This window comes from Brassica rapa, chromosome A01 (assembly GCF_000309985.2).
Source record: "Brassica rapa cultivar Chiifu-401-42 chromosome A01, CAAS_Brap_v3.01, whole genome shotgun sequence".
Lineage (NCBI taxonomy): Eukaryota > Viridiplantae > Streptophyta > Magnoliopsida > Brassicales > Brassicaceae > Brassica > Brassica rapa.
In genome coordinates, this window is record NC_024795.2 from 12,404,917 (window position 1) to 12,427,251 (window position 22,335).

The window sequence follows — 22,335 nt, forward strand, 5'->3', positions numbered from 1 at the left end:
TACCGTCTTTAAACAATAACACCTTCTCTAACCACCTAATTACGAATAATTTCTCGTCATTCACCTAGTTGCCATATCCTTCTTGTATATTGAACATAATAATTCATAATTAAATTATTATTTTATAGTTTAGAATTATGTTTTATGATTGATAAATTGATTAATTCATTTTTATAAATTAATAATTTAAAGTATAAAATTAGTTTATTTGTAAATGATTGGTTTATGTATATATTGAGTGGTTATATTTTAATTTATGGATTATAATTTAATTACATATTTATATTTTAAGGTTTAGTGTTTGTGTATCAAAAAGATCATACAGTTAGTAATTTTGCAAAACCTAGCTTCTTACGATGAGATATGGTATAAATATGTATGATCAATTGAATTAAATTGAAAATTCAGTGGAAATGTTTATTTAATTATTGTTAGAAGCTTGTACGACGTTTAACATAGAAACAGAAGATATGAAGAAAAAAAAAAGAAGTGGTATACAGCGAATAGAATCCCTTTATATATAGAATAAAAGAATCAAATGAGATGGCAAAGACGAGGCCTTGAACACAAGTGCCTTCCATTGGCCTTGATCATCGCCACCACTCCTGCAGTCACTCCTGCCCACAAAGCTGACGCCAGATACTGCTGCGTGTTTCTTCCCGCTGTTGTTTATATCATTCAAAATCAACTCCAACCCCATAAGTCATATAAAATTAAAAGCCTTTCTTTACCTTGATGAATAGTGAAAGATGTCACTGTCACACCACCTATCAACAATGCTGATGCTACTGGCAGAAACTGTTTTATTCTCACCCAGCAAACAAAACATAACATAAACGAAATCAGATCAGTATCTTTCCATTTTTAACAGACTGTTTGAGTGCATTTCAGGAGGAACATACAGACGGTTGTGATCCTCCAATAGGCTGGAGCTGTGAAGGGCTGTTTGTGCCCACTGTGTAGCGACCACTTATGAGATCCAAAGCATCCTGCAACCAATTGAAAAATCTCTATTTCTCATCTCTTACATAAAAACATCGAATCTAATCTTGTAAAAAAGACACTACTTGCCTGCCTCACACCATCCTGGAAGTTATTCAGATAATATCTCGACATAGCACTGATGCCATCTTTGATTGCTCCAGATACAGTTTGTTTCCCGTACCTGCCATGTAACTATTAACATCCTCTTTCTAAATTAATATGATAAAAGAATCTTAAGGCGGACATTTTCTCACCTGACGAGGTCGCCCTTAAGAGCATATGTCCCGGCGTATTGCAAGCTAATCTCGTCCCCTTGCTCAGCCCAAACTATCAGAAAAGCCAAAAGGATTTTAGCTTTTTGATGAAAAGGCAGAAAATATCATACAGCTAAGACAAGTTGCAAGTGAGTGACATTCACTTACTTGTTCTGAACTTTGTGTAATCATCTTCAAACATGGATACACACTCTGCGGAATCAAGCACTCCGATCCTTTGAAGTTGTAGATTCAAAGACTTTTGGGCCATGTAATTCTTTTCACATGAAAAAGTTTTTGAATGCAATCAGAAGCAGTTCAGTGACAATGTTATTTGTAGCAAACACAGATGAAGTTAGATATGCAAGTAGTGATTTTCTCCCCCAAATAAATTAGTAGCTTGACCAATACTTGTACCAATCAAGATGGCTGGTGGAAATGAAAGAAAAACGAGAGTAACAAATCAAATTGAACAAACCTGGGTAACATTTGTGCGGTCAAGACAGTCGATGCAGTTAGATCTGATAACTCCTTTCTGCTCTTCTAGGATGTTCCCTTCTGCGTCTACAAGGAAGTATCTGCTCAGCTTGGATTAGTGGCAGCTGAAACAAAAAAAAAATCTCTGCACATAGCTAGCATCTACCTAACTTTAACCAAACAAACAAACAAATCTGATCTGACTGCTATGCAAATATTAACTCAGTGTCTAGAACTGAACTAAAAGAATAATAAGTTGTTTGCTTACGCTTGCTTTTCAAATTCATCCCCAATCTGTTCATAAAGTACCCCCAAGTTGTCGAAGTTAGTAGTTCCACAGATGTGATGGAAGTCAAAGGCGACATATCTGTGTCAAAACAACCTCATTAGCTAATAATACCTCTAATTCAACTTTGATGGAAGAACAGATTAAATAAAGAGAAAGGTGAAAGACATCCAAACAAACGAATAAATTATTACGAAGTGTCAGGAAACGGAAAAAGAAGTTTACCTCACGTTTGGAAGCCTCGCCATTTCGGTGGCGTATGCTTTGCTTAATTCACCTTCAGCTCCATGCTATTTGTAGACAAGGAAAGTAAGCAAGTGAATATTGCGTAGCAGCAACCACAAAATAACTGAAGCTAAAATGTCAAAATGCACTATGTTCTTATCTGCAATGAGGAGCAAGGAAATGTACCTGATCTGTTAGGTTAACTACCATAATTTCTCCATATCTTTGGCTAAGATCATGGAAGTGGCGCTGCACGACCTTCGGCTGGATGCAGAAAATAACTTAATCAAGGTTGCGGGATGGACAGTGAAATAAAAATATGTAACATGATCATAAGAAATTACCGTGTCTTCATGCTTATTTATCTTAAGCTGTGGTTTATAGCTCAAATCAACGATTTGCTCCCATAGAAGTGGAATTGAACCTCTAACCTAGCAAGTTAAAGCATGACGGTTACAACCCACAAAAATGAAAGGAAACCTTTAAACTAAGAAATCTATATAAGAATAATAATGAAACAGTGAATTTCAAGCATATCCAAAACCTTAAAACAGTAACCACTCAGTTGAAATGAGCATGTTATAGCAACAATGGAATGTAATTCCACAGATATTACAGCCAGTACAGTAACAAGAAAAGATCATTTTAACAGTACACAACACATGAAAGAGCTCCTAACAAAGGGTACCTGCAATAAAGAGAACTTGAAACCATTAATCTCCACTATTTGTTCAGATTCCACAAAATTAGCAGTGTCTCCCTCAAGATTGGCTCCTCTTCTCCACATACGTGTACCTGGAAATGCGAATTCCACCATGAGTATCAAACAGGCATTTAACTGAATTTTCCAACAGCACTAGTTATAAAACTAATAAACACACCTAGACGACGTGTACAGCGCCTCGAAATTAACGATATCACGGAAGGAGTATTCGTGAGCTGTAGCTCAGCAACTTGGTAGCTTAACCGTTGGTTAAGTTTTAAACAAACACGTTGAGAGACACAGCATTACATATACATATATATAAACAGTCCAAGAAGAATCGAAACAGAAGATAAAGAAAGGATATTTCCTTGAAGCAGAGGGGTAATAAAACCATCCAGCTACCACAAAAAGAGAAGATTAGATCTGTGAAGTTTTGACATGGAATGAGAATATTCAACTTAGAATGCGACAACTTACTTTGCATTCAATCAGTTCCTCCAAAAGATGCCAGTTCCAAACATATCGAGGGTCAGCCTGAGACGCAATTTAACCTTCAGCCTAACTTTTACTAGACCAACTAAAATCAGACAAGAATATAGTAATAGAAAAAAAATACAAGTTGCAGAATGATCAGAAGAACAACCAACCTGCTTCCACATGGGCTTACTCGTCCAACCAACAGCTAGCTTGCACCTTCTTTGCAAGCTGTAACATTGGATGAATGTATCAAATATATATATTCTTAAGTCTAGAGAATGAGACACTATTTAGCCAAAGATAACCAGATAGTGAAAACTTACTTGACAGTTAGATCTGTCTCATATGAAAAATACAATCCTGGGGTAGTCTCAAGTGCCTGTAACAGAGTCCTGAAATACGCTTCGTCCTTTTTCTGCACAAGCCACCAAAAGCATTCCAGACAACTTTAAAAAAAAAAACTCCAAAAATAGAAACTTTACAGAAGAAAAAAAGACTTACTTCTTGAGCTGTAGCAAACCTCAAATTCCCATTGCAAGGAAGGAACTTCATAGCCGTGACTCGAAAAATAGGAAAACCAAGGAAAGTCCCAGCTTCCTCCCGAGATGTTATAACGAACAAGTACGTTCCTAAACACAGTGAAGGATCCAATTTAGAAGAAACCAAAAAATAAAATATAGAAAGGTAGAAACTTTCACCTGCTAAGAGCCTAATAGTTCCAGCTACACCAAAGACTGTAGACACTTTGGTAGCATTACCAGAACTAGTGTTGTCTGCATTAATACACAAATAGTAACATCAACACACACAACAAACAGCTCGCGAAATGAATTACAGATTCCTCTCCGAAATCAAAACAGGAAACGGACACAGAGAGAGAGAGGTGAGAAGGTGATACCGTCGAGAGGTTTGATGTTGCCGTCGCGGCGATCGACGGAGAAGCCTTCATGAGGCGAATCTACGGGTTTGACGACGTACTTATCGGGAAACTCCAGAAGCTCGAGTTGATCGTAGAGCTTGAATCTACTTGAAGATGGAGCGATCTCCATTTTTACGCGATTTCGAATTATATTTTGAGATTAGAAAAGAAGATTAAAATTGAAGGATGATTGATGGGTTCAAGAAGGAACGGGATCAGATAAAAGAATGTCAACACTACTTCTCCTTCAAAGTTGACTCCTGACACGTGTCTTTCTTCTTCGTTACTAATGGGCTTTTCGTAGGACACTCCAACTCCACTTACTATTTAATAGAAAAAAGCTTTTTTAATGTTCGCTTTCTAGGATAAATTTCTGCCTTCAGCCCTTCACCATTAAAAACCATAATAAATAAAAATTTACCAAATTATATTCTATTTATAAAAAAATCAAAAATTAGTATTCTCTGTTTCATAATAGATGAAGTTTTGATCATTTGCACACATATTAAAAGTTATCTTTTTTTACACAAAAAATCATTGAAATATAATTTATTTAATTATAAATAAAAATAATAAAAATAAAATTGGTTATACTGTTTTTGATAAAATTAAAGTTATCTAGATATGTAAAAACATTATCTATTATAAAAACAAAAAAAAAACAATCAGCTAAAACATCATATGTATTTAAACGGAAGCAATATTATTTTTTGAAAAAAACATTTTGATGGTTGTTAACCTCGTTAGCTAAACGGTGAATCCTAAGCTCTAAATCCTAAGCCCTAGGTTTCACTCTACCCCTTATGGTTTAAAGTTTGGAATTAAAGATTTAGGATTGTACTTCTAAGATTTAGACTTTAAAGTTTAGGACTTTAATGACGGAGACTAGAATTTAGTGTTTTACTAACTGTATTAAAAATTCTTTATTTTTTTTTCTTTCTTTAGTCATTAATTTTCTGATTATGTTTATTTTTTCTCATAAACAAAATAAGACTTTACAAATTTTTATTGACTATTATTTTAGTAAAAAATTCACAAGTTCATTTTAAGAGGTGAACATAAGAAAAAAATCTTAATAAAACAAGAATTTTGTTTACCCCTAGGTGAACATATGTGTTCACCACTAAAACGATAAACGATAGTAGATAAAAATTTGTCAAGTCATATTCCATCTATACAAAAAAAATCAGAAAAAGTATTAGTTGAGGAAAAAGATTTAACGTTGTTAACGCTATCAGCTAAATCTTAAGCATAAGTTTCAAACCTTAGGGTTCACCCCCTTAGAATTTCACTGACAGAATTTAAGGTTTAGAGTTTGTTGACGGTATTTAGGGTTTATCATTTTCCTGACGGCATTAAAAACGTTAAAGTTTTTTTACTTTTTTGTAATTAATTTTTGATTATTTTTAGTGACATAATATGATTTTGCTAAATTTTTACTGGCTATTATTTTACTGATGAACATGCAGGTTCATAATAAAAATTTATTAGAATTTATCGGTTCGGGTTTTGTAGAGCCAAATTGTCTTAAAACAGTTAATACCAGCTATTTTTGGTTTGTAATGGTTTCAGATCGATTAAGATATTTATAATCTTAAAAGTATTTGAAGACCTGAAAAAATCCAAACCCGAAAAAATTAAAATTATTCAAGTATAATTTTATTTAAAATCTAACCCGAAGACATGAAAATATCCTAATTATATTTTTTTAAAATTAAAATTTTACTTGAAATCTAAAATTATATCCGAAAACTCATAACTGAAAATAATATATAAAAAATTCCAAAAATATACTGAAAACTCTAACTCCAAAATCAAAACATATAAACATGCTCGCAATTTATCTACAGTACAACTACTTCCAGAATTCCAGTAATTCACGCACCTAACATAGACTCACACAAATAATATATGGTGGTCACCACCAACCCTAGCTACGCTAGTGGCTATTACTCATCATCCACATTCTCCAACAGTGGTTCATCCTCATTCTTTAGGTTTAACTTTCTTCTTCTTCTTTTTCATTTCATCTATATCTAGCAGGAGAAGATGAAGTAAACGATGTCGTATTATTTTATATTTAGTAGTCGTATATACTTGGATATTATCTTATGAAAGGAAAATAATCAGACAAATTAACCTGTTAAATTTAACAAAAACTATTAAAAAATTATTGATAAAAATATAGAGAGAGGGCAAAAAGAGATCTCTTTCGTCGATTCGCTAGATATGGCTCAAGCAGAAGGGAATACATGTATTTATTGATACAAGATTAAAATAAACGCTCATGCGGATGAACAAATCGATCAAATTCTAGTATATAAGTTATTTCATTACCATAAAGTTTCACAAAACATGTAATATATAAGTTGTCAAGTTTTTAATGCCAAAAACATAAATCAATAAAAAAATTAAATAAGATATCTTTATATGATCCATTCACTGTAGTTATCAATTGCTCAGAGCCACCTTTGACAGTGATGTTGAAATAACATGTTGCATTGTCGTGAGAATAACTATGCTCCTAGAATTAACAAATGCGAGATGACAACAAAATGTCTGTGATCAGATTCTGACAACCTTTGAAATTCAGTCACATAATCTGGATAAAGATACATCCACTTGGATTGGCTTATACATCCACTTTGGATTGGCACTCACTATATCAAAAAAGCTTTTGATAAGATGAGAACCTATTTTGCCAATCCATGAAAATTTTCCATTTGTTCATATATCTCGTAAATCATAGGAACTAAACCTATTTTTAAAATAGACAAAGATTCATCACACGATAGGCCCTTTTTCTATTATTTGATATAATCTTGTTGAAAATCCCTGACCAATAACCAAAGTCCTTGTTTAATACTACCAATACGTTCTAATTTTTCCATAAATGGTGTTAATATTGTTGTATCAAATCTTACTATATAAAAGCTACTAATTTTGAAGCTTCTTAGGAGTGCCACATAGGACAAAATATTTCCCACCAATCAAATTGCCACGTCATCGCAAATGTTTAGATGATGGGTCTCGAACTATCCAAATCCATCAAAATAGTGAGTCCATTGTATAACTTATAGCTTCCTTTTCTTTAGCCTACTCGCCTCAGACGTCTCCAGCGATTCCAAATCTGTTCGTCTACCCAACTTCACCGGTGTAACTCCTACGACTACAACAATGGCACTTCAATGCTCCATTATAACTCATCAAGTGAAGACTCTTTGTACCTCTCCACATCCCTCCTCTCAATCTCTTGCCCAGTTCCTTAAATTTGATTTGTCACAAAAAGTTAGTGCATCAGATAGTTTTTGAAATTCAAGTAATACTAGGTGTTTTCCTGTACCATGTGCAATGATAATTTTTTTAAAGTTAAATTATATTTAAAATGAAATTTATTAATATTATATATTTTATTATTTTTGACTAATATTTAATATAAAGTTGATTATTTTTGAGACTATAATGTTTGCTATTGTGATCAACACATTTTTACAGTAATCTGTTTGTATTTTTTTTATTAGGCATTTTCATGTTCTTTTTTTATTTTTGGTAAAATGATTAAAAAAAAGAATGTAGCTAAAATTAATCTTTCTGTTCTTGATCATTCACGTTATCTTCAAAGTTAATAACATGGCCAACGTAAATGATCGACGTTGAGATTTCAACTTTTTCTGATTTTTACTATTCTAATGTTTCAATATAATTTTAATATTCTATTTGTTTTATAATATAATGGTTTAAAAGTATTTTTTGTTTCACTATATAAATTGTTTTTATATTTCAATGTAACTTTATATTTATTGGATATTGTGTGACCAATTAAATTATGTAGATTACTGTGTAATTGATTAAATTTATATATTAAATGACAGTTTTCTAAAGTAATAGCTTTTAAATATTACATATTTTAATTAAAATTGATTACATTTTGAAACAGGTAGAGTAATCTATAAACTAACTCTATATAGATATGAGGACAAAATTGTAAAGTGGTCTCATCTTGAATTTCTCTCATTCTGTGAATTCCTAATTGGGAGAAGATAATCAACATCTAATTTTATGTTACTCTCAGTATATTAGAAATAGTCGAACCGTAAACCAATTAAGAATGATGTAAGGAAGGCATAAAGATGTATTTCCAGTTATCACAAATATAGAATCAATTGACAACAACTTAATTATGTCCAGCGTAGGACAACATAGAAGAGTTTTCATACCTTCTAATATTATAATATCTCACTATATTATTGGTTAAATCAGTTTTCTCTAGCACAAATACTCACTCTATTTTTAGAGTTTAAGCTTTTCTATCTGATAATATTAGTAGTTTGATCCAAAAAAAAAGAAACGATTGAACTGTACATTATAATTGGAGAAAAAAAACAAACAAAAATCAACCGAAGACTTTTAAGGTATATGAAACAAAAATTGAAAATATCAATTCTCTGCAATTAAATAGTAATGCAATAAAATTGTAAAAATACAAAATAAAGCAAAAAAATACACAGAAAGAAAGATTTAGTAAAATAAAATCATTATATAATTTCCATAATTGATAGTGCTCAGCTACACTAAACTGTCTAAATTTACAACATACACAGTTTTATTTACATCTTGAAACCTATTATCTAATTAAAATGATTCTAAAAAAAGTGACAGCACGAAGAGTTAAAAAATATACTATAAAATATAATACATAACGTTAAAAATATATTACCACTAATCACTAAGAAATCATGTTAGTAGTAACAAAAATGAAATGACAACACATTTATTAAAACCATAGAACGACACGCAATAAGGTGTTATTAAATATACAAATTACAAATTAAATATGCTCAACGCAAACACACACAAAAATGAGACATCATATTTGGATATATTTAAATAAATAATTTTAAATATATTATATTCTACATAATTTTAAAATTACTTAAAAAGAAACTAAATTATTAAAAAAAATAATAGTCAAATAAAACTAAAGCAATATTTTGTAACGTCAAAATAATAAATGAATAAAAAATATAGTATGCTAATAAAACAGATTTTAGATTTTAAAGACTTCTAATTCATGTAATATTACAAAATTCAAAATTTGTTTATTACAATTAATATTTTACATTAGATATATTAAAATAATATTCTAGATCGATATTGAATTGTCAGTTTTCAACTATTACACTTAAACAAGTATTATTAAGTACGTTTTTTTTTTTTGAAAAGGAGGTTTTATATTTTAAGTAGGTTATTGGAGTATTTTTTATTTTCGTAAATTTATTCAAGATGAGATTCTGATCTTTTAAACTAATATAATTTGTGTTCTATACATAATTATATTTTTTTTACATAACTCTAAAATCTCGGACTTGATTCTTCATATTTTATTAGTTAATTGTGTTACATATAATATAAATATTTACTTCAATCTAAAAATATAAAAAAAATCAAATTTAAAAATTAGTTATATATAATTTAATATATAAAAATTCACGTACAAATAAAAATGATAAATGTAACAAATTTAAATATATTATTCGCGCGTAGCGCGGAAAAAGGATCTAGTTACCATAAAAGAAAACAAAAAAAAACATATTTCATTGTTTTCAACATAAATATCAATTAATCAGGAAGATTCATACAATTTTTTTACTACTTCTTGCTTCCATAATACTGCTAAAACTCTATTTCTACCTCAAGGAGATACTAAACATATGTAATCAAATTCTAAGGACACACTTACATCCCTTACAATATCATTTTTATTCATAGTTACTAATAAAAGTATCAATTATTATTCCATATAGATTTTTTCAGCTACCGATTATATTTATTAAAATCAAATAAGGATTTTAAATATTACATGAAAATATACTTTCACAAATAAATTTAGTACTTGAAACTGGAAAAGTAATAACCCGATGCCAACTTGCACAACTGCAGCATACACTGATACGCTAACTTTATCCTTGTCGGTCTAAATGATTTTGGTTTTGACTACCATAACATCTTTTTCAATTATAAAATTATTGAATGCAATCCATTTATTACATCGTAATCTGACCCACACACGAGATAACATGTTTTGTTATAGTCATTATCCACAATTTAATCACTTTTCCGCGTTGATGCCCATGAAAACATAAAATGTTCATCATCTTCTGTTTCCTTAATTGCTTTATCCTCAATAATTATTTCCCAAAGACAAAAAATATAACAGTCGTACGGATACGGGATCTCTAGCCCACTTGAACACATAATTGTGAAAAGAAGATGATCTTTGTAAAAATCTGAATAAGTAATAAATCTGGCAGTGGCAATGACTCCTTGTGTTGATTTGATAGAAACATCGTAACTATCAAGAAATTTGGTGAAAATCATAAGGAAACACCATCTTCTCATCTTGTAGCCATGACAACCTTTTTTCTATAAAAAATTCTCAAGAACACGATATGTTAGCCCATGGATTCATATCCGCTCCATTTTGAAAAATTAAAACCTAAATCACCAATATGTTGGTGTTGAAACTGAAACCACAAAGGAGATAACACGAACCAGTCGTAAAAATCCATAAAAGAATGAAGCCAAAACTATATGTAATTTAAGATGGAAAATATATAGTTATACCATAAACTACAAAATTGTATCTTCTATCAAAGTTATAAAATTAATTTTTATCATAAATTGTAAAACTATATATTTTCCATCAATATCATAAAATAAAATTTTATTATAAAATATCATGAAAATTGCAAAACTATATTTTTATCAGTTTAGAAATAATAATTTTTCAATAAAACCACAAACTTACATCTTTTTATCAAAATCGGAAGATCATATTTCTGTCAAAACGATAAAAAAAAAATGTCCCGCTAAATTCACAATTCTAAACTTTATATAAATTTTACGGCATGAAAGACATATAATTTTAAATTTGTTACAATTACTCTAGTTATTTTAAAATTTTATATTACTATCTGGTTATCCATTTCTTCAAACGGTACTTTTTAAAATGTGATAGAACACACCCAATAAAATGACGCCACGTGCTAACACGACAACTAAGTCCCGCAAAAGTTATGACGTAGACTCTTATCACCGGTAACTTACAACCACTGATTTCCCGAAACAGCATACTGTCCGAAAATTCTCACCACTCCCATCTCCGGCTAACAGCCACCAGAGACGATTCTCTCCGCCGCTTCTATGACTTCAATTCTCAACACCGTCTCCTCCATCCTCGCCTCCAGAGTTTCCTCCGTCGACCGAGTCGGAGCGCTCTCTCTCCGAAACCCGTTTTCCGTCGAGTTCACTCGCCGGCGTTCCGTTTGGTCCACGTCGGAATCTGAATCGTCTGGTACATTCCATTAGCTTTGTTGGATGCTGAACACGTTCTTTTTTGTACTGATTTGGTTACGTTCGTAGGGAGGAGATTTGTTGTGCGTGCGGCGGAGACTGATACAGATAAAGGTTTAAACTTTTGCTTGTTCTTCAAGTCATTCGTTAGGGTTCAAGCTTAGTTAACTAGGGTTTTCAAATGAATCTCCACTGCAGGTAAATCTCAGGCACCAGACAAGGCACCAGCAGCCGGTGGTTCGAGCATTAACCAGCTTCTTGGTATCAAAGGCGCAGCTCAAGAGACTGTGAGTTTCTTCGTCATTCTCCAACCTTTTTTTTTAATTTTTCTCCGCTGGAAGAAGATTCACTTGTTTCTTTCTTTGTGTTCAGAATAAATGGAAGATTCGTCTTCAGCTTACAAAGCCAGTCACTTGGCCTCCATTAGTCTGGGGTGTGGTCTGTGGTGCTGCTGCTTCAGGTAACATATATATATGAACCTCTTTTTGAGATGAATTCAACACTGTCATGGTGCTTCTTTACAATCTTCACCAAATATCTTTTTTACTTGTGTTCTCTAGTGTACTATGACTAAAATCTTCGGTTGCTGGCAGGGAACTTTCATTGGACTCCAGAGGACGTTGCTAAGTCGATTCTTTGCATGATGATGTCTGGCCCATGTCTTACTGGCTATACACAGGTCTGGTTTCAACACAACAAGAAGCAAGAGTTGTTTCTTATGCTAGTACATTTATCTTAGTGCCATACATAGTCTAAGAAGTGTCGATTTCCAGACAATCAACGACTGGTATGATCGAGATATTGATGCAATTAATGAGCCGTATCGCCCCATCCCATCTGGAGCAATATCAGAGCAAGAGGTATGTGATACAGAACATTTAGATTTTTTAACCATTAGTTTGTTTGTTTGGTACTAAATTTCTCCTTAAATGCAGGTTATTACACAAGTCTGGGTGCTATTACTGGGAGGTCTTGGAATTGCTGGAGTCTTAGACGTGTGGGTAAGTTGGTGGTTTTTGATGTAACCAGTACAGTTAAAAGCTTACATCAGAATTGCTAAACCTTTCCTTTTTCAGGCAGGGCATACCACTCCCACTTTGTTCTATCTTGCTTTGGGAGGGTCCTTGTTGTCTTATATATACTCTGCTCCACCTCTTAAGGTAAGTTCTATACCTACATTCCAGCGCTGTTTTGAAGTTTAGCACTTATCAATACATCTATTTGCAGCTAAAACAAAATGGATGGGTTGGAAACTTTGCGCTTGGAGCAAGCTATATCAGTTTGCCATGGTAAGATAGATATATTGTGCATATCATTCATTATATGCTGTGCTTTCATCTCATTGATCTGTTCTTTTATTGTTCACTTGATTGATAGGTGGGCTGGGCAAGCATTGTTTGGAACTCTTACACCAGACGTTGTTGTTCTTACACTCTTGTACAGCATAGCTGGGGTACTACTCTTCCTGCAAACTTTTATTAATGTTTATTTTATTATCTTTTTAAACATTCTGGTTTCACGTCATGTACTTGCAGTTGGGAATAGCGATTGTTAATGACTTCAAAAGTGTTGAAGGAGACAGAGCAATGGGACTTCAGTCTCTCCCAGTGGCTTTTGGCACTGAGGCTGCAAAATGGATATGCGTTAGTGCTATAGACGTTACTCAGCTCTCTGTTGCCGGTATGTGGAGTTTTGTTCATTGCTTGATCTTATGAACTAGATGATCATTAGTGAATTATTTTGGTTGCAGGATATCTATTAGCATCTGGCAAACCTTACTATGCGTTGGCGCTGCTCGCTTTGATCATTCCCCAGATTGTGTTCCAGGTAAAGACATAAAACATATTCATCAGCTACATTCTTGTCACTCGTCTGGTTTATAACACTCTTCTTCAAAGTGCAGTTTAAATACTTTCTCAAGGATCCTGTCAAATACGACGTCAAGTACCAGGTAAAGTCATCCGTGTGCAGAGTGTAATTAATGAAACTGGGATTGGTAACACGTGGAGTTTTTCTTGTTTTGAAATATCTAAAAGGAACATCAAGGCTGATAGGTCCTTTTTAATGAGAATACACTGGCTTTGAATACAGGCAAGTGCACAGCCATTTTTGGTGCTGGGTATATTCGTGACGGCTTTGGCATCAAGTCACTGAACGAGCTGTGTTGTGATGGGAGTTTGTGCTACTGCGGACCACAAATCTGGGCAGGTTGTAGCATCGTCTAGCCTAAGATTTTGTAAACAATATGTATTTAATATGTGCATGTACCGTCGCTAGAAGTTATTTCTGTTGTATCAAGTTAGCCATATTGGGTGAAATTGGAAAAATCGTTCCTTATTCTTATCTCTCTTAAAGGACTCATGGTGTTGAACGTCATGAATTTACTGAGTAGAGTACGTTCGGTCTTGTTACTTCACGTCTGCTTTTATACGTTTTCTATCGACTGTTATTTGTTTCAAAGCACAACTTATGTGCAAATATATTTCGTTGCATGTTATTGCCTCATTCGTGGTAGTAAGTAGCAATGACCGAAACAACATTTGTCAAGACATATATAACTGCATATTATTTGATTGTACCCTCACCAAACTTCAAAAAACTTCCAGAGCGGTACAACACTGCCGTTAGTACAAGCCATGCGTAGTTATATGACACATGAAAATAAGACTAGCTAGGGACGCTACATTAACCCTAGATTAAAACAACAAAAGACCTCGCTGCAACTTACGGAACCTAGAGGCTACTTATTCAGACTATATAATACAAAACGTTGCAGCGGACACTAGTAGATAGTTTGCAAGCTAGTATCACTTGTTGGTGAACTTGGACTCATCGATTTCAATCCCTTCTTCCTCCGCACGCTCTCCACCAGACTTGTCCATGGTACTGAGTCCTCCTTTACGTCCCATCTCCTTGTAACCCTCGTGCCCCAGCTGCTCCTTCCTAGTCTCTCCTCCCTTGTGTCCCATCTCCTGATAACCTTCGTGCCCCAGCTGCTCCTTCCTCGTCTCTCCTCCTTTGTGTCCCATCTCCTGATAACCTTCATGCCCCAGCTGCTCCTTCCTCGTCTCTCCTCCTTTGTGTCCCATCTCCTGATAACCCTCGTGCCCCAGCTGCTCCTTCCTCGTCTCTCCTCCTTTGTGTCCCATCTCCTGATAACCCTCGTGCCCCAGCTGCTCCTTCCTCGTCTGCCCTCCCTTGCTCCTTCCTGAGTAAGGTGTATACATTTCATTATTAAAGCACGGAGACTACTTCATATTCACGTAGAACATTTTATAAACCATCTTATATTCTAAGATATGCTAGTGCTTTAATGGGTCTTTCTTCTCAGCAAAAATAATAAGATTACAGCGTGTATACTATTTCATAAAATCATTCTGAGATCAGAACAAACAATAGTTTATATATATGCAGGTCCAAAGGGTTTATTAGTAGCTTTTATAATCTAATACTTGGAACCTCAAGAAAAAGAAAAGAGCGTCAAAATTTTAAACCGAAGTACATATATAATACCTTCAGCTAGACGCTCTTGAGCTTCGACACTTTTGCCACCGGTGCCACCTGGGACGACGGTCTCTCCTTGCCTGGCCTTCTCATCAAGCTTCTCTCGGCTTTGTTGCTTTGACGCCATTTTGAATGAGAAAGAAACGATATGTATAACTAAGGTTTTTAAGCTCTTGTTTGGTTTTATGCTCCGACACAGATACGGACTACGTAATAATATTCCTATAAATAGAAACATTGTGGTTACAAAAGGAAAGGTGAGGTGATGTCACGTGAAAGAGAAGACGCGGCGAAACCTGAGAGAGTTGGCTGTGTGGAGATGACACGTTGATGCTTACTCAGTCAACTTACTACAGTTATTAACGAGCTGCTTGACACGACTTCAGTTTTAGTACGCAGCTTAATCCATTTCTCTGTTTCTCCAAGACATCAAAGGAACTCAAAAGTGGTATGAGAAACATATATAACTATAAAGTTGTATTTAACATGATTACCAAAAGAAAAGAAAATCTGTTAAAGCTGTATAGAGTAGCTGTCATTACTCACTCAACTTGCTACAGTTATCAACGAGCTGCTTGACACGACTTCGGTTTAGTAGTAGCCTAATCCAATTTATGTTTCAAAGGACTCCAAAGTGTTAGAAAAACATATCTAAATTATAAAGTTGAAGGCATGGAGCCTATCTATCACTATCATTCAGAAAAACACTGGAAATTTTTAATATTTCCGCTATTCTTTTTAAAGCATATCGATTTATACTTAATTACCATACACATTGCAACCTAATTGTCATTTTATTCAATAAAAATAATGTAGAAAAGATAATTAACTACATACATAAACAATTATATAAATAAAATAAATATTATATTAATTTATATAACTAAAAATTGTTTTAAAATTATTTTACTGCAATTTTAACAAAAAGGAAGAAATAAATTTATTCTATTTTCTTATAAAATTCATTTTTCTGCTGAATATATTCTATATGTTGAAGTATTGGTTGAAAATCGCCATGGGAATCATAAGGTTTCGGTCTGAAACCGGTTCTGGAGAATAGACATTTGATTTCAGTTTTGAAGTCGGTTTATTTATAATGTAAAACGTCGCCGTATGAGTATCTTCGTCTTTGTTCTTTCGAAATAGGTTGTTACGAGTGTAATCCACGCGGAGAGACCATTAGAGGTTAGTTATCTTCGACGTGTGACGAGTTGTATGTGTGAGAATGTAAAAGCGGTGAGCTTGGAAAATACGGTGAAAGAGAAAAGCGATAGAATGAGGAAAACATAGAATGATCACAAGAATTCTCTGTATCTCGAAGTTTTTCGGTGAGTGATTCGGCGTTAATTCATTGAGCTTAGTGAATTTCCTCCAACGTAGGATCGCGGTTTGCGTCCGAACTGAATAACATATCGTCGTGTTCATTAGTTCATAGCTTATCTTTCTCGTAAATTGATGTAATCAATCTAGCTCTCGATCGAACCAAATATCAAACGAATTCGCAAGACTATCAATTTGTTCATAGTTTACTAACATCCGCGTTATAAAAGATGACTGAATATTATCATTGCAACAATTTCTTTTTTAAACAATAACAACAAATTTATCTATAAAAACCACATACATTAATAATTGTTTTGGTAACTTAAAAGAGTTGGCGAGTGCTAAAGATGGGCTAAAATTGGGCCAGCGAACGTATATGTTACTGAAACAGCCACCGTTTAGCCCATGATGGAGTGAAAAGAATAACGCATGGCCACAAATGGAAACATAAACAAAACAAGAGTTTTTATGTTAAACGGTGTCGTTAAGAAGAGACGACACACAGCGAAAACCCTAGTGTCTTTATTTGAGCCAACGTCGTCTCGCTTCTCACCCTCAATAGCTCTCCCCACCCTTTTACCAATTCCTTAAACCCCTGCGAGTTTCAATCTTCGAGAGATGAGTTCAGACGATGAGAGAGACGAGAAGGAGCTGGATCTTACCTCTCCTGAAGTCGTCACCAAGTACAAGAGCGCCGCTGAGATCGTTAACAGTAATAATCCCCATTCACGGTTTCGATTAGGTTTAGTTTCTTTAATGTCCTGTTTATTAATTGCTTTTGGGTTTGGAATTTGCAGAGGCGTTGCAGGTTGTTTTGTCTGAGTGCAAGCCAAAAGCTAAGATTGTTGATATCTGCGAGAAAGGAGACGCCTTTATCAAAGAGTTAGTTATTGTTTTTTAGGTCCTTGTGCTCTGCAATAAAGTTTACGTTGCTCATATGTATGTTTTTTTTCTGTATAAAAAAGGCAAACAGGGAGCATGTACAAGAACGCTAAGAAGAAGATTGATAGAGGTGTCGCTTTCCCAACTTGCGTTTCTGTTAACAACACCGTTGGTCATTTCTCACCGCTTGCAAGTGATGAGACCCTCTTGGAAGAGGGTGATATGCTGAAAATGTAAGAGACTTGAAGTAAGTTTGTCTGTGTTTTAGATGTTTCGGTGTGATTCATCGTGTTTTGTCTTTTCTCCATTGCAGTGATATGGGATGCCATATTGATGGGTTCATTGCCCTTGTTGCCCACACACATGTTCTTCAAGAAGGACCCGTTACTGGACGCAAAGCTGATGTTATTGCAGCTGCTAACACTGCTGCTGAAGTTGCTTTGAGGCTCGTTCGTCCTGGGAAGAAGGTAACCTGTTTTTTTTTTATGGTGCTACTGTAACTGTTACGTTTGGCTCTTAATGCTTGATTAGGCTATGGATTATTATCCATATGATGCTTTTTGTCATAGTTACTAGGATGGGAAGTTTATAATTCTCATTTCTAGTAGAGTCCTCTGTAGATAAATTGTTAGTGAGAACAAATTTGCTGAACAGGTCTTACCGGTTTGCTGATTCTGGATAAGTTACTACGATCAAGACAATTAAAATTGTGTTTATTTTTCTTGTGGCAGAACCATGCTGTCACTGAAGCTATTCAGAAGGTGGCTGAAGCCTATGACTGCAAAATTGTGGAAGGAGTTATTTCCCACCAGATGAAACAGAATGTGATAGATGGAAGCAAGTGTTTCCTAAGTGTATCCACTCCAGAAACAAGGGTTGACGATGCTGAGTTTCTAGAGAATGAAGTCTATGCCATTGATATTGTGGCAAGCACTGGTGATGGCAAGGTAAAATTGCTTTTCTTCATTTGCAAAACTTCGTCAAATTGCCATTGTTTCTTATACTCTTTCAATTTTGCAGCCGAAGCTTTTAGACGAGAAGCAGACAACTGTTTACAAGAAGGATGCGGATGTTAACTATCAGTTGAAGATGAAGGCCTCCAGATTCATATTCAGCGAGATTAAAGAAAACTTCCCCCATATGCCATTCACTGCAAGGTGTCTTTTGTACCTTCTGAAGCACTTAATTACATATTATCTCAGCTGCTAACGTTACCTGAGAATACAGGTCACTGGAGGAGAAAAGGGCACGACTTGGACTTGTGGAGTGTGTGAACCATGGCCATTTGCTACCATATCCTGTACTTTACGAGAAGCCTGGTAAGGATTATGAATCCTTTAGCCTCTTTTAGATTGATTTTGAGAGTGAGACTCATGATATATTTATTTGGTTCATGAACAGGGGATTTTGTTGCTCAAATCAAATTCACAGTTTTGCTGATGCCAAATGGATCGGATAGGATCACTTCACATTCACTTCAGGAGCTTCAACCTACGAAGACCGTTGATGACCCTGAGATCAAAGGGTGGTTAGCCTTGGCTATCAAGAAGAAGAAGGGTGGTGGAAAGAAGAAGAAAGGTATGAAATTTAGAAAATTATGTTTGTAGACTTTTATTTACCATGAAACTCAATCCACATTTGTTGAGAAAAGAATCTATAATGACTTGTGATTCTTTTTGCAGCCAAGAAGGCTGGAGAGAAAGGGGAAACCTCAACGGAGGCTGAGCCAATGGAAACAAGCAGCAATGCTCAAGAATGAGAAGGAGATGTCTCTTTTGTTTTCTTTTAAAGATTTTTTTTTTTGGAACTTTGAGGTACTGCTTTATTTGTATGTTTGGGGTTTCAGAGAATCTCTGCTTAGAAGTAAAAAAGAACAAAAAGTTACTTATTAACTTGATTTCTCTTTTTTTTGCACAAACCCTTTCTTAATCATTGGTTCTGTCGTATTGTTCTGCTCGGCTTTGCTCATGAATCAAAGATGATCTTGGATAGTAATAAGTTCATCTTATTATCGTGAAACTTGTGTACCTCAGGTCTCTCATGAAGTTTAGCGGAAAGATATATAATAAAGAAATGAAGTTAAACTAGATATACATTGTTAATTGAGAAAATAACCAGACATTTTTCTATCTTGGAATGTCGATATGAACTTTTTAGCTTATGAAATCTGAATACACATGGTTTGCTCGAAATGTAGTTTTTATGTCTTTGAAGGGTGTAAAATGGATGCTCCAATAGTTTGCATTCATATATTTGATGGACCAATAGTTTTTTTTTTAAATACTTAAATCCAAGTTAACATGCAGCTAAATCCAAAGATTGATTCCAATCCATATATAAGAAAACGATATATAATTTAGTAGTAGTAGCAGAGCCGACCCTGGGCTAAAGCCCATAAAACAAGAGCTTTAGGCACCAAATTTCATAAAAGTTTTATCGGCACCAAATTTCATAAGTTCACATTTTATCTTGAGAGAATTACATTCAGAGACAGTTTATGAGTTTATTTTACATTATGGAGCAGTTTGTGCTATTAGGGTAGTTTTTCTTAACCAATCTCACTTTTTAGTTATAAACTAACTAAATAAGCTTATAACTAAATGATATCACCTTAACTAATTTAATATCTGACTTTTGTAGGATTTATTCATGGTTCTTCATAGCAAACAAAAGGAAGTGGATCCCATGTATCATCTTTTTCATTTCTTCCTATTGAGTTCCTTATTTCTTTTTGCAAAATGAATATTGTTTTTTCTAAAAATTTTTTGAAGAAAATATGTTTATAATCAGTGGTTTTATTATTCAATCTATTTTTTGAGATATGTCAAGCTATATTTTTGATGGAACAAATCGTTCAACAAATTAGAAACCAAAAAAATCACTTTAGTTTGAACTTTTAAGATTAAAGCCATGAATTAGGATTGAAAGCTATCACATCTGGGTAAAAATACACAAAAAAACAAGTTGAGAATGTAAAGAATTGTGGAAAATAGGCGAGATAGGCGGAGATTAGGGTTTCTGGTCGACAATGGCTAAGGAAGAAGATGAGGTTATTTTCGTAATTTTGCAACATTAATGAAAAAATGTCGTGTGTACATTACATTCAAACTGTACATGTGTACACCTAGTTTTGTATTATACAACAGAGTGATTGTGTACACATTTTTGGCTTTTTTGTAGCCTTTCTATCTAAATAACTAAGCCTCTGCGACTTCATGAACTCAAGATAATGTTAACACAATGTACATTTGAATTTTTTTATCTTCTTCCCATGTACACACAGGGTCGGGCATCTTTGATATATGACTGAACCCAAATATCATCCTTCACACCTTGTTTAAGAGCGTCTAATTAGTATGTGTGTTTTCATGCTAGTTTCATGTGTACATCAACTTCATAATGTACATATGTATATTAACTTTAAAGTGTACATGTGTACATTAACATCTAACTGAACATGTGTCCGTTTACATATGTTCTTTAAACTACATGTGTACATTTACATATGTTCTTTAAACTCTTAAATTCAACCAAATTTCACCATACTTTCATACAAGAATAAATGTATCTAACAAACTATAAAGTGTACATGTGAATTCTTGCTCATATATCTAAAAAATTATCCGGTTTCTACGTATTATTGTACAAGTTTATTGATGTATATATGGATAATAATACACGGGTTCGACTCGTACTCTCTTTTCTTCCTTTTTTTGATAATAATGTCCTTTTTGATAATACTAACAATTTAATATGATTTATTCATAGAAATAGAGACGGGTAGTTACTTAATCTGCAGAAGAAGATCCTAGCCCCCTCTTCATTCTCTATGGGTGTGATTGGTAGTGGCTGTGAGTGCTCTCTACGGCCTCATTTCTTTTTAGAGCACTAAATCTACACCAATCTTAATTTATATTTTTTTTAAAGCTCACAGTCATTTTATAAAATCCACAGCACTTCTTTGAATTTATGTCTTTACAATTTCTCTGCAGAGACAAAAACCTACAGCCCAAATATAAAGACTTTTAAAAATTAAAAATCTAAAGCCAAAACAATAAAAATCACAACAATATTTCTACAATCAAAAAATGAAATCACAGCACTTACCAATCAACCCCTATATTAAATTGTATGACATTAGATTAGAGCTGGGTTGCGGGTCAAACCCGTCCCGCTTCACCCGCTAGAAGAAAATATGAAATTCGCACCCATCCCATTTAAACCCACGGGTGATCCGCTAGACCCACAGATAGTATTATTAATAATAAAAATTATTAATTTAAATATTTTTATTAAAAATAACAATAAAATTTAATATTTTAAATATTTTTATTAAAAATAACAATAACTTTTAATTTTTTAAATATTTTTTATTAAAAATATTAAATATTAATCTATTTATAATTAAAATTAAATAATTTTTTAAAAATTTTCTATTTAAAAATAATATTTTAAAAAAAAAAAATCTTTTTTTTTATAGTTTTTGCGGGTTATCGGATACCCGCACTGAATTTTGGCTGACGCGCACCCGCCCCGCATAAAAATCACTCAATCCGCACCCGCATCCGTGAACCAAATTTTTAAAATCACTCGATCAGCATCCACCACGCAGCGGATCAAATGGAACGGGGCCGCGGATAATGATTCATATTCCCAGCACTACACTAGATAAATAAATTTAATTAAACAAAATGTTTTTTTTGGCAAATAACAAACCTATGTATTTTTTTTTGGTAGGAAACCTATGTATTAGTAACAACTAACAAACATTTATTTTCTTGACGTCTTTTGTGTATTTCTAGCGTTGATCTTTGCTATAATAGCTGAAGAAGTTATAACAATTAACTCAAATGATCAATTCTTCATATTCCAAGTTTGTTTTAATTGATATCCATCGGAATAGCTGCATATGTCATGTAAGTTTTCATTTTTTTTTTATATTTGT

At 33.6% G+C, this 22,335-nt stretch overlaps 4 protein-coding genes and 1 long non-coding RNA gene across 5 annotated transcripts; 2 read left to right on the forward strand and 3 right to left on the reverse strand.

The window, feature by feature from the left end:
- Positions 1–371: 371 nt before the first annotated feature.
- LOC103848640 (phosphoinositide phosphatase SAC8) lies at positions 372–4,592 on the reverse strand. The gene is made up of 20 exons (XM_009125509.3): positions 4,308–4,592; positions 4,108–4,182; positions 3,911–4,038; positions 3,733–3,824; positions 3,580–3,637; positions 3,410–3,466; positions 3,297–3,330; positions 3,108–3,188; positions 2,915–3,021; positions 2,571–2,657; positions 2,413–2,490; positions 2,227–2,291; positions 1,984–2,082; positions 1,717–1,816; positions 1,407–1,515; positions 1,239–1,311; positions 1,072–1,165; positions 903–989; positions 732–798; positions 372–662 (listed from the first exon to the last, which is right to left on the reverse strand). The coding sequence occupies exons 1-20, from the start codon at positions 4,456–4,458 to the stop codon at positions 535–537; spliced, it is 1,770 nt and encodes a 589-aa protein (XP_009123757.1). The 5' UTR covers positions 4,459–4,592; the 3' UTR covers positions 372–534.
- Positions 4,593–11,417: 6,825 nt separating this feature from the next.
- Positions 11,418–14,063, forward strand: LOC103848641 (chlorophyll synthase, chloroplastic). The gene is made up of 14 exons (XM_009125511.3): positions 11,418–11,682; positions 11,751–11,795; positions 11,880–11,968; positions 12,054–12,141; positions 12,275–12,360; positions 12,455–12,541; positions 12,617–12,682; positions 12,758–12,841; positions 12,909–12,970; positions 13,059–13,134; positions 13,217–13,361; positions 13,432–13,508; positions 13,585–13,632; positions 13,773–14,063. The coding sequence occupies exons 1-14, from the start codon at positions 11,532–11,534 to the stop codon at positions 13,833–13,835; spliced, it is 1,167 nt and encodes a 388-aa protein (XP_009123759.1). The 5' UTR covers positions 11,418–11,531; the 3' UTR covers positions 13,836–14,063.
- Positions 14,064–14,232: 169 nt separating this feature from the next.
- LOC103848642 (em-like protein GEA1) lies at positions 14,233–15,414 on the reverse strand. The gene is made up of 2 exons (XM_009125512.3): positions 15,195–15,414; positions 14,233–14,889 (listed from the first exon to the last, which is right to left on the reverse strand). Exons 1-2 carry the CDS (start codon positions 15,310–15,312, stop codon positions 14,489–14,491), a joined length of 519 nt encoding a protein of 172 aa, XP_009123760.1. The 5' UTR covers positions 15,313–15,414; the 3' UTR covers positions 14,233–14,488.
- Positions 15,415–16,960: 1,546 nt separating this feature from the next.
- Positions 16,961–19,336, forward strand: LOC103848643 (ERBB-3 BINDING PROTEIN 1). Its single transcript, XM_009125513.3, has 9 exons — positions 16,961–17,220; positions 17,306–17,390; positions 17,474–17,623; positions 17,704–17,857; positions 18,122–18,337; positions 18,411–18,547; positions 18,618–18,709; positions 18,792–18,968; positions 19,073–19,336. Exons 1-9 carry the CDS (start codon positions 17,127–17,129, stop codon positions 19,147–19,149), a joined length of 1,182 nt encoding a protein of 393 aa, XP_009123761.1. The 5' UTR covers positions 16,961–17,126; the 3' UTR covers positions 19,150–19,336.
- LOC117132716 lies at positions 19,183–21,754 on the reverse strand. Its single transcript, XR_004456234.1, has 2 exons — positions 21,506–21,754; positions 19,183–21,215 (listed from the first exon to the last, which is right to left on the reverse strand). It is a non-coding gene; the product is annotated as an uncharacterized LOC117132716 (long non-coding RNA).
- Positions 21,755–22,335: the final 581 nt, after the last annotated feature.

Coding starts and splice junctions, on each gene's coding strand:
- LOC103848640 (XM_009125509.3), bottom strand. CDS start 4,458: ATGGAGATCGCTCCATCTTCAAGTAGATTCAAGCTCTACGATCAACTC. Junction 2,491..2,570: donor TAAATAAGCATGAAGACACG/GTAATTTCTTAT, acceptor TTCTGCATCCAG/CCGAAGGTCGTGCAGCGCCA. Junction 2,292..2,412: donor TAGTTAACCTAACAGATCAG/GTACATTTCCTT, acceptor GTCTACAAATAG/CATGGAGCTGAAGGTGAATT.
- LOC103848641 (XM_009125511.3), top strand. CDS start 11,532: ATGACTTCAATTCTCAACACCGTCTCCTCCATCCTCGCCTCCAGAGTT. Junction 11,683..11,750: donor GTCGGAATCTGAATCGTCTG/GTACATTCCATT, acceptor TTACGTTCGTAG/GGAGGAGATTTGTTGTGCGT. Junction 12,842..12,908: donor ACTCTGCTCCACCTCTTAAG/GTAAGTTCTATA, acceptor ATCTATTTGCAG/CTAAAACAAAATGGATGGGT.
- LOC103848642 (XM_009125512.3), bottom strand. CDS start 15,312: ATGGCGTCAAAGCAACAAAGCCGAGAGAAGCTTGATGAGAAGGCCAGG. Junction 14,890..15,194: donor TCAAGAGCGTCTAGCTGAAG/GTATTATATATG, acceptor CACCTTACTCAG/GAAGGAGCAAGGGAGGGCAG.
- LOC103848643 (XM_009125513.3), top strand. CDS start 17,127: ATGAGTTCAGACGATGAGAGAGACGAGAAGGAGCTGGATCTTACCTCT. Junction 17,391..17,473: donor GGAGACGCCTTTATCAAAGA/GTTAGTTATTGT, acceptor TGTATAAAAAAG/GCAAACAGGGAGCATGTACA. Junction 17,624..17,703: donor GAGGGTGATATGCTGAAAAT/GTAAGAGACTTG, acceptor TCTCCATTGCAG/TGATATGGGATGCCATATTG.